General features: G+C 36.3%; 1 protein-coding gene across 3 annotated transcripts in view; it reads right to left on the minus strand.

Moving 5' to 3' along the window:
* Positions 1-2,411: 2,411 nt before the first annotated feature.
* COMMD10 (COMM domain containing 10) overlaps positions 2,412-27,049 on the minus strand; it is a 180,467-nt gene continuing 155,829 nt past the window's right edge. Inside the window, exons 6-7 of one of the 3 annotated variants that reach the window (XM_004008693.5) lie at positions 4,323-4,382; positions 2,412-3,581 (exon numbers count right to left, since the gene is read on the minus strand). In XM_004008693.5, the coding sequence (XP_004008742.2) occupies positions 3,543-3,581; positions 4,323-4,382 (99 nt within the window). In that variant the 3' untranslated portion in view covers positions 2,412-3,542. Of the gene's footprint in view, positions 4,383-6,808; positions 13,524-27,049 lie in introns of those variants that run through there. The other 2 variants (XM_060415691.1, XM_060415692.1) reach the window with 2 other exon arrangements.

Below are 27,049 nucleotides of genomic sequence, written 5' to 3' on the forward strand. Positions count from 1 at the left end.
AAGACCCTGATGCTAGGAAAGAGTGAGGGCAGGAGGAGAAGGGGACGACAGAAAATGAGATGGTTGGATGGCATCACCGACTCAATGGACATGGGTTTGGGTAGACTCCAGGAGCTGGTGATGGACAGGGAGGCCTGGCATGCTGCAGTTCATGGTGTCGCAAAGAGTCAGACATGACTGAGCAACTGAACTGAACTGAACTGTGATAGGCTGCCTCTCTACTGAAAACCACTCTACTGTTCACTTGTCATGACACTCCAACCACACTGATCTTTGGTTCCTGGAACGTGCTGAGCCTCTTCCAGTCTCTGGGATTTTGCATTGGCCATTTTATCTACAATGCTTTTCAGTCTATTCTGCTATGGCCTCATTCTAACTCATCCTACAGGACTCAGCCCAAAACTCACTTCCTTTGAGAATCCTTCCTTGATGCCCCATATAAATTTGGTCCTATCTTTTATTTTCTCTTAAGAGAATTCAATTATTTTTCATCCCATACTTGTTCACAATTTATTACATTTTGCTTGTTTTTATACTGTCTAACACATTATACTTCAAGAAGCCAGGAAGTGTATTAGTTTTGCTCATCACTGTTAGCACAGTACCTAGAGTACACACAGTTCCTGCCACCATAGGCAGTCATAAAATATTTGTTGAGGAAGGAAATAAATAAATAAATATCTGACTTCACTTAGCTACTGGGCAACTGTTTTTCACATTTCCTGATTTTAGAAGAAATTTTCCTCTTCTATCTCTCTGGAATTATCAACATAATATATTCCAGGTAATTAGTGACGCTCCAATATCCAACCAACTCTCACTCCACACTCTTCCCAAAACCCACCCCTAAATTAAAAATAATGTTGAGAATGAAACATACAGTAGGAAGAAGAGGCTGATTAAGTTGGCTTGAGGCAGATGAATTTCACTTATTGTTGGTATGAGTATAAACTGATATAACCTTTGGGGGAGTAATTTATCAGTATGCAAAAATGGCCTTAAAATAGATATAAATTAAAAAAACAAATACAAAGAGGGATGTGTGTTTACATTTACATGAGACATATGAAATGGTAAAAACTAAATGTTTCCAATGAGTTAGGTGGGTACTCCTGGGGAGAGACCTTTTTTTAACACATTTTTTTAAAAAATAGGCATTTTTATATTTACAATAAAATTCCATTAAAAGTAAAAATAAAAGTAAATCTTCATACTTTTGGCATAACAATCCCACTTCTAGGAATCTGTATTAATAATAAAATAATGAAAAAATGTGGTCTAGGGTTTATTTATAATGATCTTCATCAGTGAGTTCTTTAGTATTTTTTAAAATTGAAAATCATCTCAATGGCCAACACTGATAGATTGGATAATTAAATAATAATTATCCATTCAAATGAAGGACTTCTTAATGATAGTAGAGAAAGATACATGAATAGGAAAAAAATAACCTTCAATAAAATCTACTAAAATGTCATTAATGACCATTTCTGAAAAATGACAGTATATAACTTTAGGTTACTCATTTATGATTTTTTGGTGTTTCCCAATTTAAAAAATCAGATTTTCTAGTCAAAGAACTGCAAATATTATTTGCAGTACTTCTTTCTAACAAGTAATTATATTTTTATTCAATCCTCATGACAAGCATTCACATAAAACATGTTTATCTGCTGAGAAAGAAGGTTTCGGTTTCCACTTATCACTCCACCCACCTTATTTCTGTGAAAAAATAACACACAATAATCTTTGGGAATGATACCTTCTTTTTTACTTGTGTATCATAACAATGGTAGTGGCTGAAGAAGTAAAATCATCTGCAATTAAATATGCTTCAAGAATAATTATGTTCTTAGCTGGAATTAGACCTCCAATGACCCATCCTTCCTTTAATGCCTTTGGTCAGACTTTCCTGAACTAAACTGGAGAGAAAACTATTTATCACTATTTTAAGCTACAATAGAAAATTTCATTATGAAGTGTCACATTTCACTTAGATACCTACACTGGGAATTAAGTCAGCATCATACCAATGAAAATGTCTACCTATTCATATGGTCACTGTCAGGAAGGCCTAACAAATTCAGCTTGAAATGACGGATGTCTATTTGTACGTAAGAAGCCTGAAAGAATATTTACCAAAATGTTTACAGCAGTCAGGTACGTTCCTCTGGGGACCAGCAGAACAGTGCATAAAAATATATGACAGGTCCTACAAGCTATATATGGAAACAAATCCTATTGCATTATAAAAGTGTCTTCTAGATATGCTATCAATGGAAGTTTAACAACTTTTCAAATCAATCAACTATGGATAGCCACTATAATATTTACATTCTGAAATAATCCAAACACCCAATCCTTCTAAGCAACAACATACAACCACACATATAAATAAATAAGGGCATAAATTCCATATACTGAACATTTATTTGGGAGACATTTAACATTTGTATTACTCAGATACCTCATATAAGGACTGTGATTTAAATCCAATGGTTCTGTTTAACCATAGGATACTTCTGAAATCAAATTCTTTCATGTGAAGTCATATTTGAATCTCTCTGTTGTTCTCGCTTTCTCTCATTTTCTCCTTCTCTCCCGTTTTCCTTCTTTCCTCCCTCCCTTGCTGTCTGCCTGTCTCCCTAGAAAAAATACAGTACAGACTTTTCATTCATAAAAACTTCAAATGATTATTTTCTGCTGCCAACTATACTCATATGTGTATATATATAACCATAGCATAAAATACTGCGCACTTTAGTTCAACTAATTCTAAGATATAAAAATCTCATTGATTGAAATTAATTAACATATTTACAGAAAGAGAATATAAAAATGTTTTAAAAATTTAAGGATATTCATTTAGCAGTCATTATAATTATTTTTATTCATGATCTGAATCTGTCTCCCATGCTATGAATTATTATTAATTTGCAGTACAAAGAAAAGCACACAAAAACATAAACTGTTATTAAATCATTAAACTCAGAGAAGAAAATTAAGCACACAGAGATGTTCATTAGAGTTGACTTATAAACCAGTACTAGCTTTCTTTAAAATTTCAAAATATACTCATTATATTAAAGGAAAAAAATGTCATAATGTATTTAATTGAATGTGGCTACTGTCTTTATTAATGTAATTAATGACATTCTGTGTTCTAAGGTACACATTATATTATATCCACAGATCCTCCTTAAAACACGCAAGTATCATCAAGTATATAAAAAATAAACAGGTCAGGCAATAAAGCAAAAGTAAGCAGTAAAAACCACATGATAGCCACTTTTGTTTCCTTTAAAACAACGTTCTTAAACAACTGCTTGCTTTTGGCACGCAGAACCAGAGAATGTATATTAGAACATCAGTACTCATAACAATGATTTTCCTCGGCTGTTATTTGTCTAAGAAGCAATAAGCCATATAATTTACAAGGAGAAAGCGACTGAATCCTTCAGAAAACACAACCTGGCAGTTAATCTTCAAAGCAAAACAAGGAGGTGGCAGAAGTGTGATAGAGAAACCAGTCTTCAAGAACATCATGTAAGGGAATCCAGCTGTGCTTGTATGGTCTCTAGCTGTTTACAGAGACAAAAAAAGAGAGAGAGAGAATTGGTGAAGGGAGAGAAATTCATATGAAGTGTTGTTTAGAAACATGCAAATAAAGGGAAAGAATGCAACTGGTAGCTCTGCATTTTAAATCCACTCACAGGGCAATAAATATACCACTTGGAAAATTTTTCTTTTTATGTGAAGCTATTAGAATCCCAGCTTGCTAAGTTTTCGAATTTGTACAGAAGGATTTCTAAATACTATTGTTTAAAATGAACCTAGCTGCTTTATCTTAAATGATCACTACATAAGATCTGTAAGCGGGGGTGGAGGGTGGTAGAGGGAACAGTGCATTTTCCTGGGTTACAAAGATCAGCATTTAAAAAGAAACATGAAATATCCTCAAAGATAAATCTTTACAGGCCTGGTATGTTCCTTTTCCCTTGGGCCAAGAAATTAAAATATTTAACATTATCTGAGGGTCAGTGTGGCTAGACACTACACAGTTTATTACTTATGCTCTACATTAAAATAATAATCCTATTGCTTTAATCAAAACCATATTCATTTTCTTCCTGATTTAGTCTGTCAGATCTTCTTCATCGCAGCAATGCTTCCTACTGTGAAACACAAGGTATTCACAAGGGAAGTTTAAGGAACTCAAGATCCATAGTTCCATAATAGGGCATTTAAAAATAAGAATTCATGAAATGGAGGAAACACTGTGAAAAAACCCCATATAGGAAATTATTGAAAAAAATACATACCTTGTTATAGAAATCAAACAATTCCTTGTGACTGAATTCCACAAGAACTTTCTGCAGGCTCTATAAAGAAAAGAAAGGAAGGAAGGGAGAAAGAAAGAAAAAAATTTAGTTTTGTACAGTTTACACTGCATTTCTTTTCTCTCCAGCTAGCCTCAGAATATGCCACATTATTCTCTGAGTGGTTTAAAAAAGGAAAAAAACCCAAAAAACTTACCTGGTCTACTCAACCCCACTGTTACAAGGACTCAAAAAATACATTTAATAACACTCCACTGTAACAAAAGGTTTCAACTCTACAGGGGAATCTGTTCTTTAAGTTGATTCCACAAAGGTTAACAAAATACAGGCCAACAAGGGAACACTTTCATTATCTATTTTTTTCAAGACACAGATAATACATGAGATTATATTTCATCTTTCTCAGCAGTCCATTCGAAACCTGGTAAATACCATTACACAAAGACACTGGCGGCAGCATATCTGATTGAACTCATCCAGCCATTAATGCCGCACACCAGCACAGCTGCTGCCTCCAAGCATCAACTAACAGTTATGATCTTAACCTGCTGAGATGGTTACCTTTTTAAATGCACAGACTCAGCAAAAGTTAACAATTAACACACAGCTTCAAAGCTGGGACTTAACATGCTCATTCCTTTCCCCTCACAGGCAACCGAGAACTCTTTAAGGATGCTACGGATACTGAGTGATATTATGCATGTACACAGGACGGTGGAGTAGAGAGAGGGCAACATTTAACTCAACCCACCTCCATCTGCTTGGGGTTGATTTTGTAAACGGAGGAAACAAACTAGTTTCTGAAAAGTGTTCCAACATGTTTATTTTACTCAAGGTACCTTTGGGAAATGAAAATTAAATGAGGAGAGAACATCAGGAATGTGCTACCTGCTCCGACCACACTGTCGTGCTCCTGTGACATGACAGGCACCATGAACTGAAGAAGTGGAAAACTACTGCCAACGGACATTGATTCATGTGCTTCACTGCCTACAGTCATTGCCAACATTATATTAATGCCAAGTTTCCAGCCTCACTGTTTTTTGGTTTTACTTGTTTTAATGATTTCCATTTCTATTTAGAAAGCCAACATTTTTCAAACCAGGTCTTCTCTAGCTAACTTCAGGAGAGTCAATGGGGCTCTGCGCAGAAATGGCACTTCCCTTTAGACGTAGCCCAAGCACACAGGCTCAAATTCCTTTCTTTGGCTTGTCTTACACACTCACATAAGTACTTAAGTTTTAAAATGAATGAAGCAGCACACTGGCTTTAAAGCTGTATCCTTTACAAATGATTTTTTTAAAACTATGAATTTTTCAATCATATTAGAAAAATTAGTTGTTGGCACATAACATGAAACCTCCAAAGGCTGAATCAGCATTATCCAGCTATGCCATATTTCCTCCGGCAGTTAAACAGATGATAAGCCTAGGTTTACCCTAGGGAAAAGTGAAGCAAGTTCATTTCTTTACCCCCACCGCCAAAAGTTAGGAGAGAACGAAGCCTGAATCAGCATGTCAACAACTGATTTGCTGTAACTTAGAGGTAGCAGCCAAGCTAGGCTCTTGTTTCCTTTATTTTGCTTTGCCATCTTTCAAGGTAGTATTTTCTAGTCATGTTACACTTAGGAAAGGAAAGGAAGGTAACTTAAAAAAAAATACTTCTTAAAATAATAATATCTAAAACAATGTGTGTGTGTGTGTACGCGTGCATGAGTGTGTGTATATATAGAGAGATGTTCATTTTTATACACACACATCCATCCATAACAGTAGACTCTAGGCACCCTTGGGAGACTGGATCCAGGACTTGCTGTGTCTACCAAATTTTGTGGATGAAGTCCCTTAACTGCCGCTCCAGATCTGTGGCTCCCAATCTTAGATTCAAACAACTGCAGATGATGTAGTGCCACAGCATTTATCGAAAAAAATCCACATGTAAGTGGATTATCTGTAGATTTTTTTCATCTGCACAGTTCAAACCTGTATTGTTCAAAGGTCAACTAAATTGACTGTCTTACCTTACTGAAATAGCCCCAAGAAGGAAAAGAACTGATACCTTGATATAAAACCCCCTATGTTTGGCATAATAACTGGTAGTTATTACTGTGATCATTTCCCATTAGACACACAATGACTTAGAGAAGACCATGAGAATATGAAAAAGTGAGGGAATGGTTTTGTTTCATGTCTAAATATAAGGAGTTATTATCCTAGATTTTGAGAATCTATGTTTACCCAAGGGGTAGCCAGGGGCAGTGGTTAAAAGTTCTGGGGAAATAAGGATGGAGATGGGGCATGTAGGATAAAAAGGAAAGGGGGATGGGGCTGGCCAGGGTCCAATTTCCCACCATGTCATGTTCTATCTAACATGGAACCCCACAGAGTCCAAGAATATTAAATGCAAATCTGATCTTTCAGGACATTATAGAAGTACTTTACTGAGAAAAAAGTATAGATCACGTTTCATTTAACAGTTTGGCAGCTTTATTTATGACTTTAAGTTTAGAATGAACGATGGCCTCCTTTTTCACTTGTCCTTCAGGTCCCACAAATATTATGAGTACACCTGATCAAAGTCTTTCCTGGGATTATACCATTTTTAAGAAGAAAACACACACTTGAGCTTTCCTTGAGAATATAACCAGAAAGTAACAAATTTTCTTATCAAATGAGAATCAACTCTTTAATTTCATTGTTTACTCTTCAGAAAATGTACAGAAGGTTCAAATCATTATGTTGTACACCCAAAACCAATACTATGTTATGTAAATTATATCTCAATTTTTAAAAAAATGTCACATGGGTGGTAGCATTTGGCTGAAGAGAAGGAGGAAATCATCAGGAGACCCTCAGAGGCCAAATTTGATTTAGCCAGTGTGAATGATCCGAAAGCCTGGCCAGTGATGGAATGCAAGGACTGGGAGTGAGGGACAAATAATTAGAAACAGCCTTTTTCTTGGGAGGTTTCCTGGCAGTTCCCCTAGCTGAAAGGCTACTCATGGGCAGTCTGGACTGACAGGCTTGATCTGATTTAAAAAAAAAAAAAAGAGCAACAAGAAGACTCGAATAGGCACTTGCCAGAAGAGGATATCCAAACAGAGAAAAACATGAAAATATATGTTGAAAGGGGTAAAATTATGTATAACTATCTTTCAAACTTGTCTGGAATTATCTACTAAAGCTGAATATTTATATACATCCTATGACCCAGAAATTCAGTCCTAAATATTAATACTGAGCTCTATAGAAATATACACATTTGGGCACCATGAGATATGATGCAAGAATAGTGATAGCATTATGATTCAAAAGAACCAAAACTGGAAGTAATAAAACTTTGTTTCAACAGAAGAGGAATACAATGGAATGTTATTCAGACAGGACAACAAACTACAGTCAAATACAGTATCATGCATGACTCTAACAAAACAATGCTGAACATCAGGAGTGGGCACAGAATTTGTGCATAAGAAGATTCTAAAAAAACAACAGGAAAGGTTTGAGAAACACTTAGGTGGTAACACTGTAATGAAGCAACAAAAATATTACTGAAGTATCACAACACTGATCACCTTTGGGTGACTCGACAGAGGAGGCAGTAACTGGGAGAAAGCATAGGAGAGGCTTCTCATTTCTTCTGATCATTATTATTATAAATCAGGCAATAATTATTTCTTGATCTTAGTGTTTGATATAAGGATGTCTTCTTTTTTTGACAAATTACTGTGCTATTTTTCTGCATGTGTGCTATATTTTACCAATTAAAAAAAAAAAGACAGCACTGTTATGTGTTAAATTCATGCATTTTTATTCAATAAGTTTTTATTAAAGGTGTAAAAAGTCTGTTCTAGGTACTACATAAATAGCAAGGAGCAATAGAAATCAAAATCCCTCATATTCTAGTTGAAGAAAGCAGATAATAAACAAGAAATGTAATAAAAACAGTAACAACAACAACAACAACAAAACTATCACCATAATTCACAACATACATATAGGAATGTTTGTTGATAAGTGCTAGGAAGAAAAAGCAAGAAGTAATGTATGTTTGGGGGTAGGTAGGTGGAGATTCAAGGTTAGGTGGTCAAAAAGGGTCTCAAAGGGATGATAACATTGAAGATTTAAGAGAAGATTCTATCCCATGGAATAGGAGAAAATATTTATGAATCATTATCTAATACGAATATGATATCCAGAATATATAAAGAAACCCTATAATTCAACAATCAAAAGATAAACCCCTGTGGGTGGGTCCTAATCCAATATGGCTCCTGTCCTTATCAGAAGAGATGAGGATACAGACACAGAAGGGAATGACTCTGTGAAGACAATGGAGGAAGACGGCCGTCTATAAGCCAAAGAGTGAGGCCTTAGAGGAAATTAATCTTGAGGACACTTCAATCTCAAAATTCTAGCCTCCAGAACTGTGGGGAAATAAACTTCTGTTATTAGAAGCTCCCCAGGCTATGGTACTGTTACAGCAGCCCTAGCAAACTAATACAGGCCCCATCATCTCTTCTGGGATGGAAAGAAGACAAAATCTTTAGTCTAAGAGCAATGGAAAGTCATTGGAGAATTTTAAGAATGATGTAACTGTATTTACATATTAGCAACTCACTTCGGCTTTTATTTGTAAATGGATTAGAGCTGGACAAACTAGATGCGGAGAATCAGCTAGGAGGTTATATTGCATTCGTCTAGGCAAAGAAGGAAATGGCAACCCACTCCAGTGTTCTTGCCTAGAGAATCCCAGGGATGGCGGAGCCTGGTGGGCTGCCGTCTCTGGGGTCGCACAGAGTCGGACACGACTGAAGCGACTTAGTAGTAGTAGTAGTAGGCAAAGATAGTGACGGTAGCAGTGATAGAGAAAAGTGAAAAAAAAGTTTAATGGTTTAGAGGTAGAAGAGAGAGTGTTCAGTTAAAGCTCAACATTCAGAAAACGAAGACCATGGCATCTGATCCCATCATGTCATGGCAAATAGATGGGGAAACAGTGGAAACAGTGTCAGACTTTATTTTGGGGGGCTCCAAAATCACTGCAGATGGTGACTGCAGCCATGAAATTAAAAGACACTTACTCCTTAGAAGGAAAGTTATGACCAACCTAGACAGCATATTAAAAGGCAGAGACATTACTTTGCCAACAAAGGTCCATCTAGTCAAGGCTATGGTTTTTCCAGCGGTCATGTATGGATGTGAGAGTTGGACTGTGAAGAAAGCTGAGCGCCAAAGAATTGATGCTTTTGAACTGTGGTATTGGAGAAGACTCTTGAGAGTCCCTTGGACTGCAAAGAGATCCAACCAGTCCATTCTGAAGGAGATCAGCCCTGGGTTTTCTTTGGAAGGAATGATGCTAAAGCTGAAACTCCAGTACTTTGGCCACCTCATGAGAAGAGCTGACTCACTGCAAAAGACTCTGATGCTGGGAGGGATTGGGGGCAGGAGGAGAAGGGGATGACAGAGGATGAGATGGCTGGATGGCATCACTGACTTGATGGACATGAGTCTGAGTGAACTCCAGGAGTTGGAGATGGACAGGGAGGCCTGGTGTGATACAATTCATGGAGTCACAAAGAGTCAGACACGACTGAGCGACTGAACTGAACTGAACTGACCAAACAGATCTGGGTTGGGGAAGGAGATGAAGGAATAGGAGGAGTCAGAATGACTCTCAGGTTTCCAGCAAGAGAAACTGACAGATTCAACTGAGATAGGAAACTCTACAGAGGAGCAGATTTGAAGGGAGACTCAAAAGTGCAGTTTCAGACACAGTTAGTTTGATATGTCTGTTACATTCCCCCAAAATATGTGAAATAAGCCTGGGAAGCCAGAAAAAGAAATTAGCTAAGAGATACACACTTGGGAGTTACTGATATACTGCTATTTAAACTGAATAAGACTGCCAGGAGAAGAAAGCAGTGTGAACAGGGAGGGCAGCCTGGGACTGACCCCTTCAGAACACCAATATTTAGGGTAGGTAGGTGTTCCATAACTGATGATTATCACCAGGTTCATAAATGTATTTTGCATGGCATGTGAAACTGGAGGTATTTATTACCTGAATCCAAATAATTTAGTAAGTTGCCACACAGGCAATAAAACTGGGTGGCCTGCCTTCAAGGTTCCAGTAAGACTCATTAAAGTCACTAATATTGTTAACTAAATATGTAAAGACTAGAAGATTTACTCTCTTTCTTCTGCTTTATATATATAAGAATATAACCAAGAGCCCATTTAGGAAATGCATTACTTATGTTGTCTAAGCTGATCTCATGCATTAAACACCAAACAGACTTTCTGCACCCTATCTGAAAACACTGCAAAGTGAAAATGAAGGTGCAAAGACTGACATTCTGCCCATTTCTGAAAAGAGAAGGAAAATGTATTTGTTCACCTATTTCCTCTATTTTTGAGTTGTAATCCTATCTATGAGTACCTAGATAATGTTGCATATACCCATTAGCAAAATTCCCATGGAAATAAAATTTAGTAAGGTCTTCAGAGAGGTCTAACTTAATGGAAGCTGACAGTAAGAATATAATTTGCTTTCCCATTTGTTAGAAATTAGGAACATATACATATTTTTCAAGACAGAAATGCATTAGTCTCATCACAAATTATTTAATAATAAACTCTAAATAATATAGACATAAACTAGATAAGAATTAAACCAAATTTACATTGCTTAGCTTTTAAAATTAAGTATGACATCAGAATTAGAAACCATACAATTATATTTATACCTAGAAAATCAGGAGTAGAGGATTCCAGTAAAAGAAATACTACTAATCTCTTGTCTTAGTTAAACCTAAAAATAATTTGCTAGGTACTTAAAGAAATTTTCTCCTTTTCAGTTACAGAAATAGACAGAGATAAAATTTACATAATATTTCAAATTCCACTGAGTGGTTTATAAAACAAAAATCATTAGACACCACTTTTTAAATAAATGTATCTATAAATTATACTCTATAACTATATACAGTTACAGATCACTGTAAAAATATTCCAGTGTCTCTTATTATTTGTGGACTATCTACACTATTACTGAATAGTCAGTGCAATTCTACTCATATATATAAGCATTAACCATTTCTACCACCCATAATATTCAGTAATTCAGTAAACATTTAAACAGTGCTGATGCAGAAATGGATAAGCCATAGGAATGAGTACACTCTTGACCAAAGAAAGATCCTTTTCTAGGTAGGCAGGTTGTCCTTTATAGCTAAGCTTCCAACTATAAGAATGTACATAGAATAGTGAGAAAAAAGGATTCTCTATCCATTATCAGGTCAATGGAATTAATCCTGGCAACAAAAGGAGTAATAGATGTTATAATCAGCTTGATTCAGAGGATGCCAGTTTGAAAAGGTGCAAGTAAAACATTCTAGGTAGAGAGAAAGAGCAAATTTCCATTTTTCTGCAAGGTGGTTGAACTACACAATTGCCCAAGGTTCTTATCAATTCTATGACTTAAGGATGCTGACAGACAACCTCTATAAACAAAGTAAAGCGGGAAACTGAGGTAGAGGACAACAAAATGTCAATAAGAAAAAGCTTTAGCAGTAGCCTGACTCAACCATCTTATTTAACAGATGAGAAAACTAGTCTCACAAAGTTGAAGTAACTCATGCAAAGTACACAGCACTGGAACTAGTCATTGTTCTTTCCACTACATCATTATGGTAACAAGATAAAATAGCACTTTCACCTGCATATCAAGCTAACTTACAGAAAAGATTTCTCCCCATGAATTTGCACAATTATTTCCCTTTTCTAATTCATTATGTAATGAAAAACATAAATGCTCTACTGAGGGTAAATAAATAGTTCAATAAACATGGCTGATAAGGTGCCAAGTAAGAGATGTAAAATGTGAGGTTAAGATCTTAAATTTCTCAAAAATTTCCAGAAAACAAATAAGCAACTCTTTGTCTGTTACATTATTATTTTTTTAATCTACTGTGAAAATGTCACAAAGTTAACATAATCGCCATGTTTAAAATTCTAATTCCAAACATACAAACAGCGTTAGTCCGAAACATACAAACAAACAATGTTAGCCCAACGAATATAATACATCATACAGAGAAACACAGCAAGAAAAATTACAACTTTCACCTGCATATGGAGCTGATTTCTGTTGCTCCCTCAAGCCCTGTGATTCCAAAGTCTCTTCATTACATTACTGCCCAGCCTAGCAGGATCCAAAATCTCACAGGCACTGGCCCCGCTATTTGAGGAGGGCAGTGGGCAAACTGAAAACCCTGAGCTTGTATCAAAGTTTGATAGAAGTTATAAAAGGACAACTGCAACAAACACATGGAATCCAAGCCACGAACAGCATTTCCCTAGGGTCAAACCAACCTAATTATAACTTGTCTTCTTCCAATCTTTGCAACGTAAGGTTTGACCAAATGCTTATCTGTTTAGGAATAATGGCAGTATATAAGCAACAAAAGCGAATTTCAAGATCATGAGCATGGCATTCAAGACTTCCACGACCTGACCCACGACTCCCCCTTGGGCCTCATCTCCCAACATCCTCCTCACGCACTGCATGCCCAGCAGCGGCTGTGGCATTCTGCATGCTTCAGGTCTCTGCACATGTTGCTCCCTGTCTTCTCCCAGTAACGCTCCCAACTGCTCTTTGGTGTGCATGGACATACATACATGGACATATACCAGCTATTTCATTTGGCTAGATTCTTTAATACTCAGCTCAGTTGACATTGCAGCACCCTATGCATATTCCTATCTTTCCCTATTTTATTTTAAAGGGTATCCCAGGTGGCTCAGTAGTAAGAATCTACCTGCCAAGGCAGGAGATGTGGGTTGATCTCTAGGTTGTGAAGATGCCCTGGAGAAGGGAATGGCAACCTACTCCTGTCATCTTGCCTAGGAAATCCCATGGACAGAGGAGCCTGACGGGCTATAGTCCCTGGAGTCGCAAAAGAGTTGGATACAACTTAGCAACGAAAACAATTTTTTAAACTCTTTTATTTTGTTTTGACGTACAGTCAATTAACAATGTTGTGACAGTTTCCGGTGGACAGCAAAGGGACTCAGCCCTACATATATATGTATCTGTTATTGTTGTTTAGTTGCTAAGTCATGTCCAACTCTTTTGCGACTCCGTGGGGTGTAGCACACCAGGCTCCTCTGTCCATGGGATTTCCTAGGTGAAAAAAATTAGAGTGAGTTGCCATTTCCTTCTCCAGGGGATCTGCCCAACCCAGGGACTGAACCCACATCTTGTGCCTGGCAGGCATATTCTTTACCACTAAGCCACCTGGGAAGCCCATACATATATCTATTCTCCTACAAACTCCCCTCCCATTGTATGGAATTACTTACATTTATATTGGGTTGGCCAAAAAGTTTGTTCAGATTTTTCCATTATCTTACAGGAAAACCTTTAAGAACTTTTTGGCCAATCAAATACTATTGATGGTAGGCTGTTCAAGGGAGGGGCTTGCCCTTATTTGCATCTAACAGCTTAGTACAGTACTTGATCATAGTACTTAATAACTTAATAGATGTTTATTAAGCTTAATTTTAAGAAGGGTAGGTTGCTAAATTTAAATATGTTCCCTTTCACCCACTGGGAGTGGGAAAATATACATGGAGAGTATGAGAATAAATGGATTTTGTCTAACTGATGACAACGTTTTCAAAGTATTTTACAGTGTTTGCCCCTATGCTGAGAGTACTTTTACAGGTCTTATAACTCTCCCATACTCAGTAAATATGTGGACCATGTAGTACAATAATTAAATTCTAAGTACTGATTCTCTAGTTAGCTTGAAAATGGCTTCTCATACTTGAAGGCCTTTTCCTCAAACAAGTGAAAGCTGAAGACAGGAGGTTTTGTAAATACATACTCAGCTAAAAACACAGTAGTTGTGGCTCTCAACATAACATTAAATCATTTTTGGACAGAAACTTTTATTCAATATAAAAATCATGTAAAATATATACGAAATATTGTCACTAAATGTTTAATCAGGGATATATACTGCAGCTTTTGGAACATTTACTCTGTTATCTGTATATGCTCTCTTCATTCTGGCTAAAATATTACTTTATTCTTGTGTAGTCAAAACAATATGCTTGGCAATCATATCATCACCATATTTTCTCTCCTCTTAAAAATTAACAATGTGCTATGCCTGAACAGATCACAAACTTGGAACCAATCAAACTGTGGCTCCTATAGTATTCATTAACTATAATTTATTATGTGTATGCTGATATGTCACTATGATTTTCAGCCTTGGTATTGAAATATTTAGCTACGGTTGCTGAATATAATCGGCTAGATAAAAGGTTTTGAATATGATTACATGAAGCTTCTTAAATATAGTAAGAAATTATGTTAAGAGCACTGAGAGGAAAAAATGGAGCTTTTTTCCTGTAATAAATATTATAGGTGATGTTATCTTTTTCTGAAAATTATACTTTATTCTAATTTTAAGTACCTATCTGATTACTAAACCATTATCACTACAGATTTAGGAGTAGTGACATTACTTAATTTCTCAAAACATATGTTAGCATCCTAACTGAGGGATTCCGGGTAAACTAGATACCAAATGGAAATCATATTATGTTTTCAATGTGTAGGTTTAAAGACTATGAGCTCAGTATCCAAGTCTGGGTTTCTCCTTTGTTCATAAAGTCACTTTACCATACCAAGAGTAAATTCACAGAAATTTGGATGGTGCATGGATACTTTCAGCAGCTACTGCACACTTTGCATCCTAAATTAAGCAACCTAACATAATTCACAGTGCTAAAAAAAAAAAAAAGGCAATTAAAAACGTATGTTGGTTTAATTTTTTTCCATCTCATACTGTCAGGTCAGTTGTTAAGGTTTTAAAAAGAACCAATATGTGCACCTAAATGAGCATTAATTTTACAATTTAGTTACAATTTACAGTTCTTACCAGCTAGTTGGAAGCTCTGTGTCTGCATACTAAAAAGTGTAAGTTCAACATTTGTTTCACGTTATGAAGGGCATTGGATTCATCATGTAAGAGGCATCTGAAAACCTACTGTTAACCTGCAGCATAATAATAGGAAACCCACTATTTCACCCCTCAACACATGTGGGCCCAAAACCCTAAAGACAGGCAGGCACAGTAACTAATTTGATTATGAGGTTAATTTAAGGCAATAACCATCTAGAAGAAATTGTTAACTTGTAATCATGTTGTTCCATTACAAATTTTTAACTTGTAATGCTGACAGATGAAGACCGAGCAGATTTTTTCCCATCCACATTAGTTCCCTGCTAACCTAATTACCTGATTATAATTTGCAAATTCCTCTTGGAATCATCAAATGAACTAATAATGCATATTCTAAAGATGAAATGGTTCTAAAAAGCTGGTATTTTTCTATAATCCTGAGTATATCTGGAGTTCATAAATAAGATTTTCATTTTACATTTAAAATGTAGTGTCTGGGGGTTATTACTATGAATTCAAAATAGATAGCACTGGGAGATTGTTCAGTCTGTACTATGGTACTTGAGTAAAGGGTGGAATGTGAGCTTAATTTTTAACTTAGGAAAAAAAACAACATTGGAGACTTTAATTTATAGTCTTTTAACAGCCTTGTGGAGATAATCATACATCATTTTGTGTGTGTTCAGTCACCCAGTCATGTCCAACTCTTTGCAACCCCATGGACTGCAGCACTCCAGGCCTCCCTGTCCCTCACCATCTCCTGGAGTTTGCCCAAGTTCATGTTCATTGCCTCAGTGATGCCATTCAGCCATTTCATCCTCTGCCACTCTCTTCTCCTTCTGCCCTCTATCTTTCCCAGCATCAGGGACTTTTCCAATAAGTTGGCTGTTTGCTTCAGGTGACCTTTAAAATACTGAAGCTTCAGCTTCAGCATCAGTCCTTTCAATGAGTATTCATGGTTGATTTCCTTTAAGATTGACTAGTTTGACCTCCTTGCTGTCCAAGAGACTCTCACACACCATTCAATGCACCCATTTAAAGTGTATAATTCATTAGTTTTTTAGTATATTCATAGAACTATGTAACTATCACTACATTAATTTTAGAGCCTTTTCATCACCCCAAAAGGAAGCCACGGGCCCTTTAGCTATCATCTACCAACCCTCCCTCCTAACCCCTTGTCCCAACAGCAATCTACTCTCTGTGCCTATAGACTGCCTATTCTGGAAACAATATAAAATATAAACAGATCCCTAATGCACACTAATATTTAAGGAATCAGCTATTAAAAAAAAAAGTAGGGCCTTGCAAAAACAAAATCTGACAAATGTCTTGAGAGGTAGGAGAAAAACTCAAAAAGTGCTATCATGGACCCTAAAGAAAGATAAAAGAGTTTTAAGAAGGAGCAATTCAAGTGTCAAAGGCTCCCCAAACCCAACTGAAAAAAAGGACTAGGAAGTTTTTATTTTGCTACTGACATTGGCCAAAGTATTTTTGGTGTTTTGGTAAGAAGAAGCCAACACCAGTCGATTAAAGAGGTGCATAGAAAATGAAGAATTCAAATGAATGAAGACCAGGGGTTGGTAAACTATAGTCCACAGGCTAAATGTGGTTTGCTGTCAGTGTTTATAAATAAAGATTTATTGGAACACAGCCACACTCATTTGTTTATGTATGGTTTATGTATGGTCTGTGGTTGCTTTTGTGTTTAAAAAATATTTACTATTTGGCCCTTTGCAGAAAAGATGTTTGCCAATCCCTACTGTACACAAATGCCTCAAATTATTAGCTCTACTTAACAAAAGTGACCTAATAAGCATTCATATTCCAAATTATGTTCACTAATACTAGTTTAAAAGGACCTGTTGTTTACATGCTAGTAGAAGAAAGTAAAATCAGCTGTATTGAATAAAGCATAATTATTCATTTCAAGGATGAAACTTCAGGCCCTTTTCACTACCATTTGATGCACTGCTGTTTTATAGGAAAAGCTAGAGACAGCTACAGAGACTGTTAGATCATCTCTTTGGAATAAACAGAATTATCACTTAATAGCTCCTATTTATATAAATTTTCAAACAACAGTAAGATCTCATATCATGCAAACTTCTTTAAGAGAAGAAAAATGTGATTTTAAAATTGGTAGTATTAAAAAAGTAAATGTGCCTCCAGGTTTATCCTTTATCTAAATTTGATTAATAAAAAATGTTCTGGATGATTATTTCCAAGCATTTTAATGAATTATATATTCATCTGAAGTCTATGAAAATATGCTTCCATGTCAATTTAAAAACTCTATAGTTTATCTACAAAGAGAAATAAAAAGCCAAAGGTTTGACTCAGAAACATTAAAACTGGACTGTTCAGCTCTTGCCTGTTACATGTGATGTTTGCCTGAAATGACTCATAATATAATAAAGCTATACAGTCTGGCTTAACATTTTGTATCTGTTGATGATTAGAGAAGCTATATGCCTCAGAAGCCTAGTCATTAATATTAATGAGCTTTGTGACCTAGGCCAAGTTAATAAAACAAACCTTTAAATAACATATTAAAAAGTTCTCAACAATAATTGTGAACCTGAAACTGCTTTATAGAATTTCTAGCATTTTACAGTTCTAGAAAATAAACAGGGGTTTCAAAGACATTTACTAACCTAGACGAGAAAAAAATGACAGAATGCTGAGTATCCATCAAATATCACTTATATTTATGACAGGTCACATAGAGCTGCTTCAAAAATCACAGATTAATGGAACAAGGAATTAAGACATAGATTATTCCATAGGTGACTGGAATATAACTTTATTTAAGAACAGGTTAAATTTTGTGTAGCTCCAAAGTGATAAGGGCCTTAAGATAATGGGGCTTAAGTATCACTATGAACAAAGCTGCTGCTGCTGCTGCTGCTGCTAAGTCACTTCAGTCGTGTCCGACTGTGAGACCCCATAGATGGCAGCCCACCAGGCTCCGCCATCCCTGGGATTCTCCAAGCAAGAACACTGGAGTGGGTTGCCATTTCCTTCTCCAATGAACAGAGCTAGTGGAGGTGATAAAATCCCAGTTGGGCTATTATAAATCCTAAAAGATGATGCTATGAAGTGCTGTACTCAATATGCCAGCAAATTTGGAAAACTCAGCAGTGGCCACAGGACTGGAAAAGGTCAGTTTTCATTCCAATCCCAAAGAAAGGCAATGCCAAAGAATGTTCAAACTACTGCACAATTGCACTCATCTTACACACTAGCAAAGTAATACTCAAAAATTCTCCAAGCCAGGCTTCAACAGTACATGAACTGTGTACTTCAAGATGTTCAAGCTGGATTTAGAAAAGGTAGAGGAACCAGAGATCAAATTGCTAACATCTGGTTAGATCATCAAAAAAGCAAGAGAGTTCTAGGAAAACATCTACTCCTGCTTTACTGACTACACAAAAGCCTTTGACTGTGTGGATCACAACAAACTGTGGAAAATTCTTCAAGAGATAGGAATACCAGACCACCTTATGTGCCTCCTGAGAAATCTGTATGCAAGTCAAGAAGCAACAGTTAGAACCAGACATGGAACAACAAACTGGTTCCAAATTGGGAAAGGAGTACATCAAGACTGTATATTGTCACCCTGCTTATTTAACTTATATGCAGAGTACATCATGAGAAATGCCTGGCTGGATGAAGCACAAGCTGGAATCAAGACTGCCAGGAGAAATATCGATAACCTCAGATACACAGATAACACCACCGTTATGGCAGAAAGCGAAGAAGAACTAGAGAGCCTCTTGATGAAAGTGAAAGAGGAGAGTTGGCTTAAAACTCAGCATTCAAAAAAATAAGATCATGGCATCCAGTCCCATCACTTCATGGCAAATTGATGGGGAAACAATGAAAACAGAGAAAGACTTTATTTTGGGGGGCTGCAAATGGTGACTGCAGCCATTTAAAAACGCTTGCTCCTTGCAAGAAAAGCATGACCAACCTAGATAGCATATTAAAAAGTAGAGACATCACTTTGCCAACAAAGGTCTATCTAGTCAAAGCTATGTTTTTTCTAGTAGTCACGTATGGATGTGACAGTTGAAATATAAAGAAAGCACCGAAGAATTGATGCTTTTGAACTGTGGTGTTAGAGAAGACTCTTCAGAGTGCCTGGCACTGCAAGGAGATCCAACCAGTCAATCCTAAAGGAAATCAGTCCTGAATATTCATTGGAAGGACTGATGATGAAGCTGAAGCTCTAATACTTTGGCCACCTGATGTGAAGAACTGACTCATTGGAAAAAACCCTGATGAAGGGAAAAACTGAAGGCAGGAGGAGAAGGGGATGACAGAGGATGAGATGGTTGGATGGCATCACCGACTCAATGGATGTAGTTTGAGCAAGCTCTGGGAGCTGGTGATGGACAGGGAGGCCTGGCGTGCTGCAGTTCATAGGGTTGCAGAGAGTCGAACATGACTGAGCGACTAAACTGAACTAAACGGAAAGTGATAACAAGTGATTTTCACTTTCAAGTCAGCTCTAACAAATATAAAATCAGTAAGGCTGGTGGAATTTAGCCAAGAGCTAAAGACCAAGTTGTGTCACGTAGTTGGAAAAAGTTAATGGTTTTTAAAAAAATACAGATTATCTGTGTGGAGCAATGTTACCTAAAGTGGGGTGAAACAATGGTTTAAGAGTTTCTCTTTTAGACATTCATGAAGACACTGGCTTAAATAAAAGTAGCCAAGGACAATGCTGCAAATCAGAACTCTTCCAAACAGACAAAGGCTCTTTCAAGATAGGCCAGACTAATTGGAAAGCATATTAATGGTAACAGAGCTAACTGTTGCCCTTCATAAAAGATGATCTTCCATGTGGGTGGCTTAGGATTAAGAACCACATTACTGATCATGCTCTCAGTTTGGTCTTGGTTTGAAATGGAGAGCACTTACATTTATGCAACAGAAACTAGATTTGAGATAGGTTCTGAAGTATAAGAAGTACATTAGGCAAGTGTAGTAATACACCTACACTTGCATTTGGGAATGCTTACCAAAATTATTATATTGAAGAAAGCAGCAATCCTTCCCCTTTCCTTTCCATTCCACAAGCCACTACTTGGTCTAAGCACCAATTTCTCAAAAATTAGAATGCTGTGTTTGCATTGCTTCTTGGCCTTTGGGTTAAGATCAAGTGTAGAATGTTGAATTTGCATAAATTTTTTTCTTCAATCTCATCATTCTCTAGATCATGCTAAATACAGATGCCATACTCAGTTTTTAAAAGTGCCACTTTTATCAAGTTGCTCTTCTAATAAAAATGGTTAGTATCTCCCTCATTACCAACATTTAAAAGTTCTACCTTTTTTTGACCAGAAGTCAAAGCTCTCCGTAAACTTCTCCCAGTATACCTTTTCCTTTCTAACTATGCAATATTTAAAATTTACAGGGACTAACAGAGCTGATATTCAAGTAACCCAACACCCAGATATAATTTAGGTTCCCACTTTGCCCATAAAAAAGAGTAAATAAAGAATACAATTAAATTTGCCACCAAGCATCTCATCTCTTTACCTTTAGAAGGATAAAAACTGGCAGAAACAAAAATACAAAGGAAACGAGAAACAAACAAAAGACTTAAAAATGTAAAAATATAATTCTTAACTATATCAAGATTAGAAGAATGATTTTTTAAATGCCCTCTAGTTATTAACCTTGGATTAGAAAGTTGAAAATAAAGGGGAAAAATGGAAATTAATATCTTTTACCTTCACTTCAAATTTGTAATAGAGGTAAAATTAAACCTAGTATTTGGAGATGAGACTTGAATATACAGAAATGGAATAATGAAGAGTATTCACTATTTCTCCCATTCCTGTTCCTTATTTCTCTAGGTAAAGAACTAACACTGGCAAGACACAGATCATTAGGGGTGGAAGATCATTATCTTCTTTAATAACATATATGTATACAAGAGAAGATAGCTTACAATCTAAGGAACCAGAATAATTGTTAAAAAGCATTTCTCAGTACATAGCACATTCATGGAAAGTTGAGAGGGAGGTGCTTATTAGGAAGAGGCTAAAATAGCTGAAAAGAATCAACATATTATATTTAGAGGTGCTTTTATGAAAAGATAAGGGACAAATATAAAATAAAAACACATCATTTTATTACATAAAAATCATAAAAAGTAACATGAAAATGTCTGAAAAAAGACACTAGATAAAAATATGGTTCAAAATAATTCATTTTTTTCTAACTTAATCTAAATAAGATGTTTTATTTGATTTACTGCCTGAAATCCAAAGGTCAACATAACCTGTGAAGTAAAACGTGAAAATCATTAAGGAGAAATCAGTCTGCATAATGACCTCAGTATAACTTGGTTCACAAAATGGGTTAGGAAATCACAAGTTTGGTGAGTGGCCCAAATTTCTTCAACTGTATCAGCCTTCCAACTGGCAAGCATGTAGGAAATCTTTCTTCTAGAAATACTATGTTCAAAGAACACTATTACACTGCTTTGAAGTACAGGATATTCATGTGTGACCATTCACATGATTAAAAATGAAATTTTGCTGTGAGTACAACTCACTTTAATGATGTACTTTAAATATTGTCAGGTTATAGAAAGAGATTTAAAGAGCATAATAGGAGTAGTTCTTTAGAAGGTAGATTTATTTCTGTTGCATCAACTCAGACCGATTTCTTCAGCTTAAGGGAATATCTTCCAAGATAGATATAAAACACTAAAATCTATAAAATATTTTATAACATCATTATAGAAAAATAAATGTTAAATCTTGTTGGGATTCCATTTTGGATAATCACTTTCCATTCAAATAGTATCCTACAGTTAAAAAAGAAAATGTAACAATTCCATTTTTAAATAATCTATAATTTGAAGGTGGTTCAGACGGTAAAGAATCCGCCTGCAATGCGGGAGACCCTGGGTTCTATCCCTGGGTTAGGAGGATCCTCTGGAGAAGGAAATAGCTTCCACCCCAGTATTCTTGCCTGGGTAACACCAATGGACAGAGGAGCCTGGCAGGCTACAGTCCATGGGGCAAAGTAGGACACAACTGAGCAACTAACACTTAGACTTTTGACTGGTATTAGAATCTATAACTTAATATCAGAAAATTGAGTTTTCAAGTTTAAATGAAAATCTACACATTTTATTTAAAGGTCTGGGTAAGCACAAAGATTTTTCTTTTCCACATATTCAATTTAACATTGGCCATCTTAAGTATTCATTTACTTACAGAGTAAAAATATATTTTAAATATTTGATGCAATTACTAAATATTATCTCTGCCCATGTTTCAATGTCTCATGGCCATTCTTCTCTTCCTCCTTCAAGCCATCCAATTCTGATCATGAACTTCTTTTCTAGAGTTTAGACCCTCTAAAGATTCTTCACTATTCGCAAAAGCTCAAATTTCCCAGGTCTCCACTTTAATCTTTGTGTAATGCAAGTCGAATCATCTTCTTCCTGCTCCCTCTGCAAGGACGCCATACAAATGTGCCAATTACTACCTTTGAACACCTGTGTATTTTCTCAAATCAATGCCTTTATCCCCACTTCCTCTTCAATGAGAATGTACTTCTCTAACTTACACATGGCAAAATCCTGCCATTCTTCAAGGCTCAACTGAAGCACCTCTTACATGAGGCCTTCCCCCATCTCCCAAACAAGTCTCCTTCTGAGTTCTTCCCACACTTCAGCTAGTAGTGCGGCACCTAACACATTCTACTGTGTACTGTACTTGCCCTGCGAATGGACCGTCATTTGTCTAGCAGGATGAAAGTTGCTCTAGGACAGGATCTTAAGTGTGTGAACACTGGTATCAAACTGCTTGTGTTTCAAAGCCATCTTGAGAAGTCACTATCTTGAACAAATTATGAAATGCTCTCTGCCTGTTTCCTCATTTGTAACACGGGGGTAGTAATAGCGCCTACTTGACAGGGATTCAGTTCAGTTCAGTTCAGTCGTGTCTAACTCTTTGCAACCCCATGGACTGCAGCACGCCAGGCCTCCCTGTCCATCACCAACTCTTTGGTTGGATGACGCCATCCAACCATCTCTTCCTCTGTCATCCCCTACTCCTTCCGTCTTCAATCATTCCCAGCATCAGGGTCTTTTCCAATGAGTCAGCTCTTTGCAGCAAAGTATTAGAGTGACCAAAGTATTAGAGTTTCAGCTTCAGCATCAGTCCTTCCAGTGAATATTCAGGACTGATTTCCTTTAGGATTGAGTGGTTGGATCTCCTTGCAGTCCAAGGTTCTCTCAAGAGTCTTCTCTAACACCACAGTTCAAAAGCATCAATTCTTCAGCACTCAGCATTCTTTACAGTCCAACTCTCACATCCTTACATGATTACTGGAAAAACCATAGCTTTGATTGGTAAAGTAATGCTTCTGCTTTTTAATATACTGTCTAGGTTGGTCATAACTTTCCTTCCAAGGAGCAAGCGTCTTTTAATTTCATGGCTGCAGTCACCATCTGCAGTGATATTGGAGCCCCCCCCCCAAAATAAAGTCTGTCACTGTTTCCATTGTTTCCCCATCTATTTCCCATGAAGTGATGGGACCAGGTGCCACAATCTTCATTTTCTGAATGTTGAGTTTTAAGCCAACTTTTCCACTCTCCTCTTTCACTTTCATCAAGAGGCTCTTTAGTTCTTCTTCAGTTTCTGCCATAAGGGTGGTGTCATCTGCATATCTCAGGTTATTGATATTTCTCCCGCCAATCCTGATTCCAGCTTGTGCTTCTTCCAGCCCAGTGTTTCTCATGATATACTCTGCATTTAAGTTAAATAAGCAGGGTGACAATATACAGCCTTGATGTACTCCTTTTCCTATTTGGAACCAGTCTGTTGTTCCATGTCCAGTTCTAACTGTTGCTTCCTGACCTGCACACAGATTTCTCAAGAGGCAGGTCAGATGGTCAGGTATTCCCATCTCTTGAAGAATTTTCCACAGTTTATTGTGATCCACATAGTCAAAGGCTTTGGCACAGACTTGCTTTAAAAAAGTAAATATTCTTTGAATGGCAAGACAAATCATTCAAATCATTCAACCAAGCCTTAGAGTAACATGACTGACCATGTTTTGCATTTAGATGACACATCTTTCAAGTTGCTGAAGACATTTTGCAAAATCTAACAGAAATGCTCTCTCTCTCCACCAAGCTAACCAGGCAAAAAACAAGCAAGTGAGAAATTAGCAATATGGTGCAAGGCCCAGACCCAAAAGTCATAAAGGAGATCATAATGCTGTCTCCTGTTTGCTAACAGGTGGGTCTCAAGATTGCAGGCTGCTATTTTCAAATTAAACTTTGATTTGCCTTTTACCTGGCACTGCAGCTAATGCCCTCTTCTCTCCTGATGAGACAGGAGACTGAGAATAGTAGAAAATCAAATCTTTGCGTGCTAAGTGCTATGGTGGAGGTAACAGTCATGTGTGGTGCTGTGGAATGAATTGTAACATGACAGAGCTAGATTTTAATGAAGGAATGTTCTGGCTAGTGAACTTTCACCAAGCAGTAATTTTTTAAAATACTAAAGAGAATGAACTAGAATATTGAACAATACTATGGCTTCAAACATACATTTAAAATTTGGCCTCAATTACTGTTGAATAAATCTGCAAAATAAAACCCTTCTCTTCCCCCAGCACCATGGCCTGCATTTTAATCACTAGGATTCATCCAAGGAAAACGTATAACCTGAGAAAGCAGAGCCAGAAGGATCTTAAGCGGCAGCAAGTGGTTGGGACCTGAAACAGTTAATTTGATTTAGGGACCATGCTATTATGAGTTAAAGGCTCTGAAGGTGGTATTTTAAACACCAGGGTATAGGCTCACACTCTGGACAAAGTCCAGCTCTCTCTACTCTTAATCATCTCAAGGACTGTTTCAAAGTAAGTCAAATATATCCAGTTTTTAAAACATGCTTTTAAAAGTCCTCAAAGAGCAAAATAAGAACTACTCACTTTCTAAAATGTGTATGTATATAAATAAAAGCCTGCCTATATGTTACTAAACTTCTATAAAAACACAGAAGTTTTTAGTCATGACAGAAAGCTATGAAACCTTATTTCCAGTTTTTTTCCCTTGCTACATTAACTGTTTCTATTAGTGACTAAATTTTCAAAGCACTGTTTATTAATTTTATACTCATTTTTAAAAAAGGAAACAATGGTTCCTGATAATACACGGTACATTTTAAATGCAAGGTTGTAAAATATTTGAGATAGAAATATTGCCAAATATTGTACAAATGGGCCTAACTTGTACCTCAAATTATTTTGGAAATAAGCACTGAAGTCATAAAAAATTATTTTCATTCAGTTGGTGCAAAATGTAAAGAACAGAATTCATAGGCATTTTATCTTCAGCTCAGTTAAAGTAAAAGACACAGGAATGCAAAGCCAAGAATTTGACAACCAACATTTAGACAATCATCCATTTTATAATGAGTTGAGTTACACACTCTCAAATAATTAACACTGAGAAATCTGGCCCTAAATTCAGTCTCCACAACTCTAAAAAGATAAAATCTTAACTGCTAATGATGAAATCTAACTATAAAAATGTCTTGTTATAGTATTGCCAAATAGGAAACTGAAGTATTATGGATATGATTCAAAAAAAAAAAAAACCTATATAGGTCACTTCTGCATCCTTTTAGGTCTAACTTTGAACCCTTTAATGATTGCGCTCTTAAAATTTGATTTCAAAGGACAACAAAAATAAATTTTTCCATAACTCCAAGTGGGATGAAAACTCCATTAACTGATATTTGGAAAGTTCTGAGGAATACAGAAATACTTAACATAATAGGTAAGAGTGGGAGAAATGAAATCATCAACACCTAGACTGAAACAGAAAAAGATGAGAGGAAACACTGATTATAAAAGCAATATAACATCTAGAAGTTGAAAGTACCAGCTCTTAAGTCAGACTGCCTGTGTTCCAATCCTGGCTCCATCACTTGTTAACAAAATGGCTTCACCCAAAGTAATTAATCTCTCAGTTCCCCACTTTCCTTTTCTGTGGCTGGGAATAATAAGAGTAACTAATCTCAGGACTGTAGCAATGATTATATGACATGAAAAATGCTTGGCATAGTGAATGACACAAACTAAGTGCTCAACAAATATTACCTAAAGTTATTATAAAACTAGGGAAAAGAGAACATTTCTGAAGTCAAAACACTAAGAATGACTGGTCAGAAATACCGTTGATGAGACATCAAGAAGATGCACAACAGGATCACTGAATTTGCGGTAATTACAAATAGGAACAATTTAAGTTAATAAGTGAAGATAAAAGTCAGGCACTAAAAAATCCATGTTGGTTGATAGGAATGAAGAAGCCAGAGATATGGATGTATGTAAACTATGTCCATATATGAGAAAATAAAATAAAATGAGAAAAGGATACCAACAAAGAAAAGAGGCCAGACTCAAGTATTTTGGTCAATAATCAGAAAGATGCCAAATAAATGCAATGAAATGAAAAAGCTTCTAGTCATGATAATGTATTTTTGGACATACTCAGCTATAGGCTATACTGATCAATTTGATAAAAGAGTTTTACTAAGATATGATAAGAATACACTGAACATCACTCTAATCTTACTAAAATGATAAATGTTAAATAAAAGCATCACCATCCCCCTAACACTTCAAGAATATCCTCCCAAAACTTGTAGAAGAACCATTTATACTTGGCATTACCCTAGAA

Source organism: Ovis aries, chromosome 5 (genome assembly GCF_016772045.2).
Source record: "Ovis aries strain OAR_USU_Benz2616 breed Rambouillet chromosome 5, ARS-UI_Ramb_v3.0, whole genome shotgun sequence".
Taxonomy (NCBI): domain Eukaryota; kingdom Metazoa; phylum Chordata; class Mammalia; order Artiodactyla; family Bovidae; genus Ovis; species Ovis aries.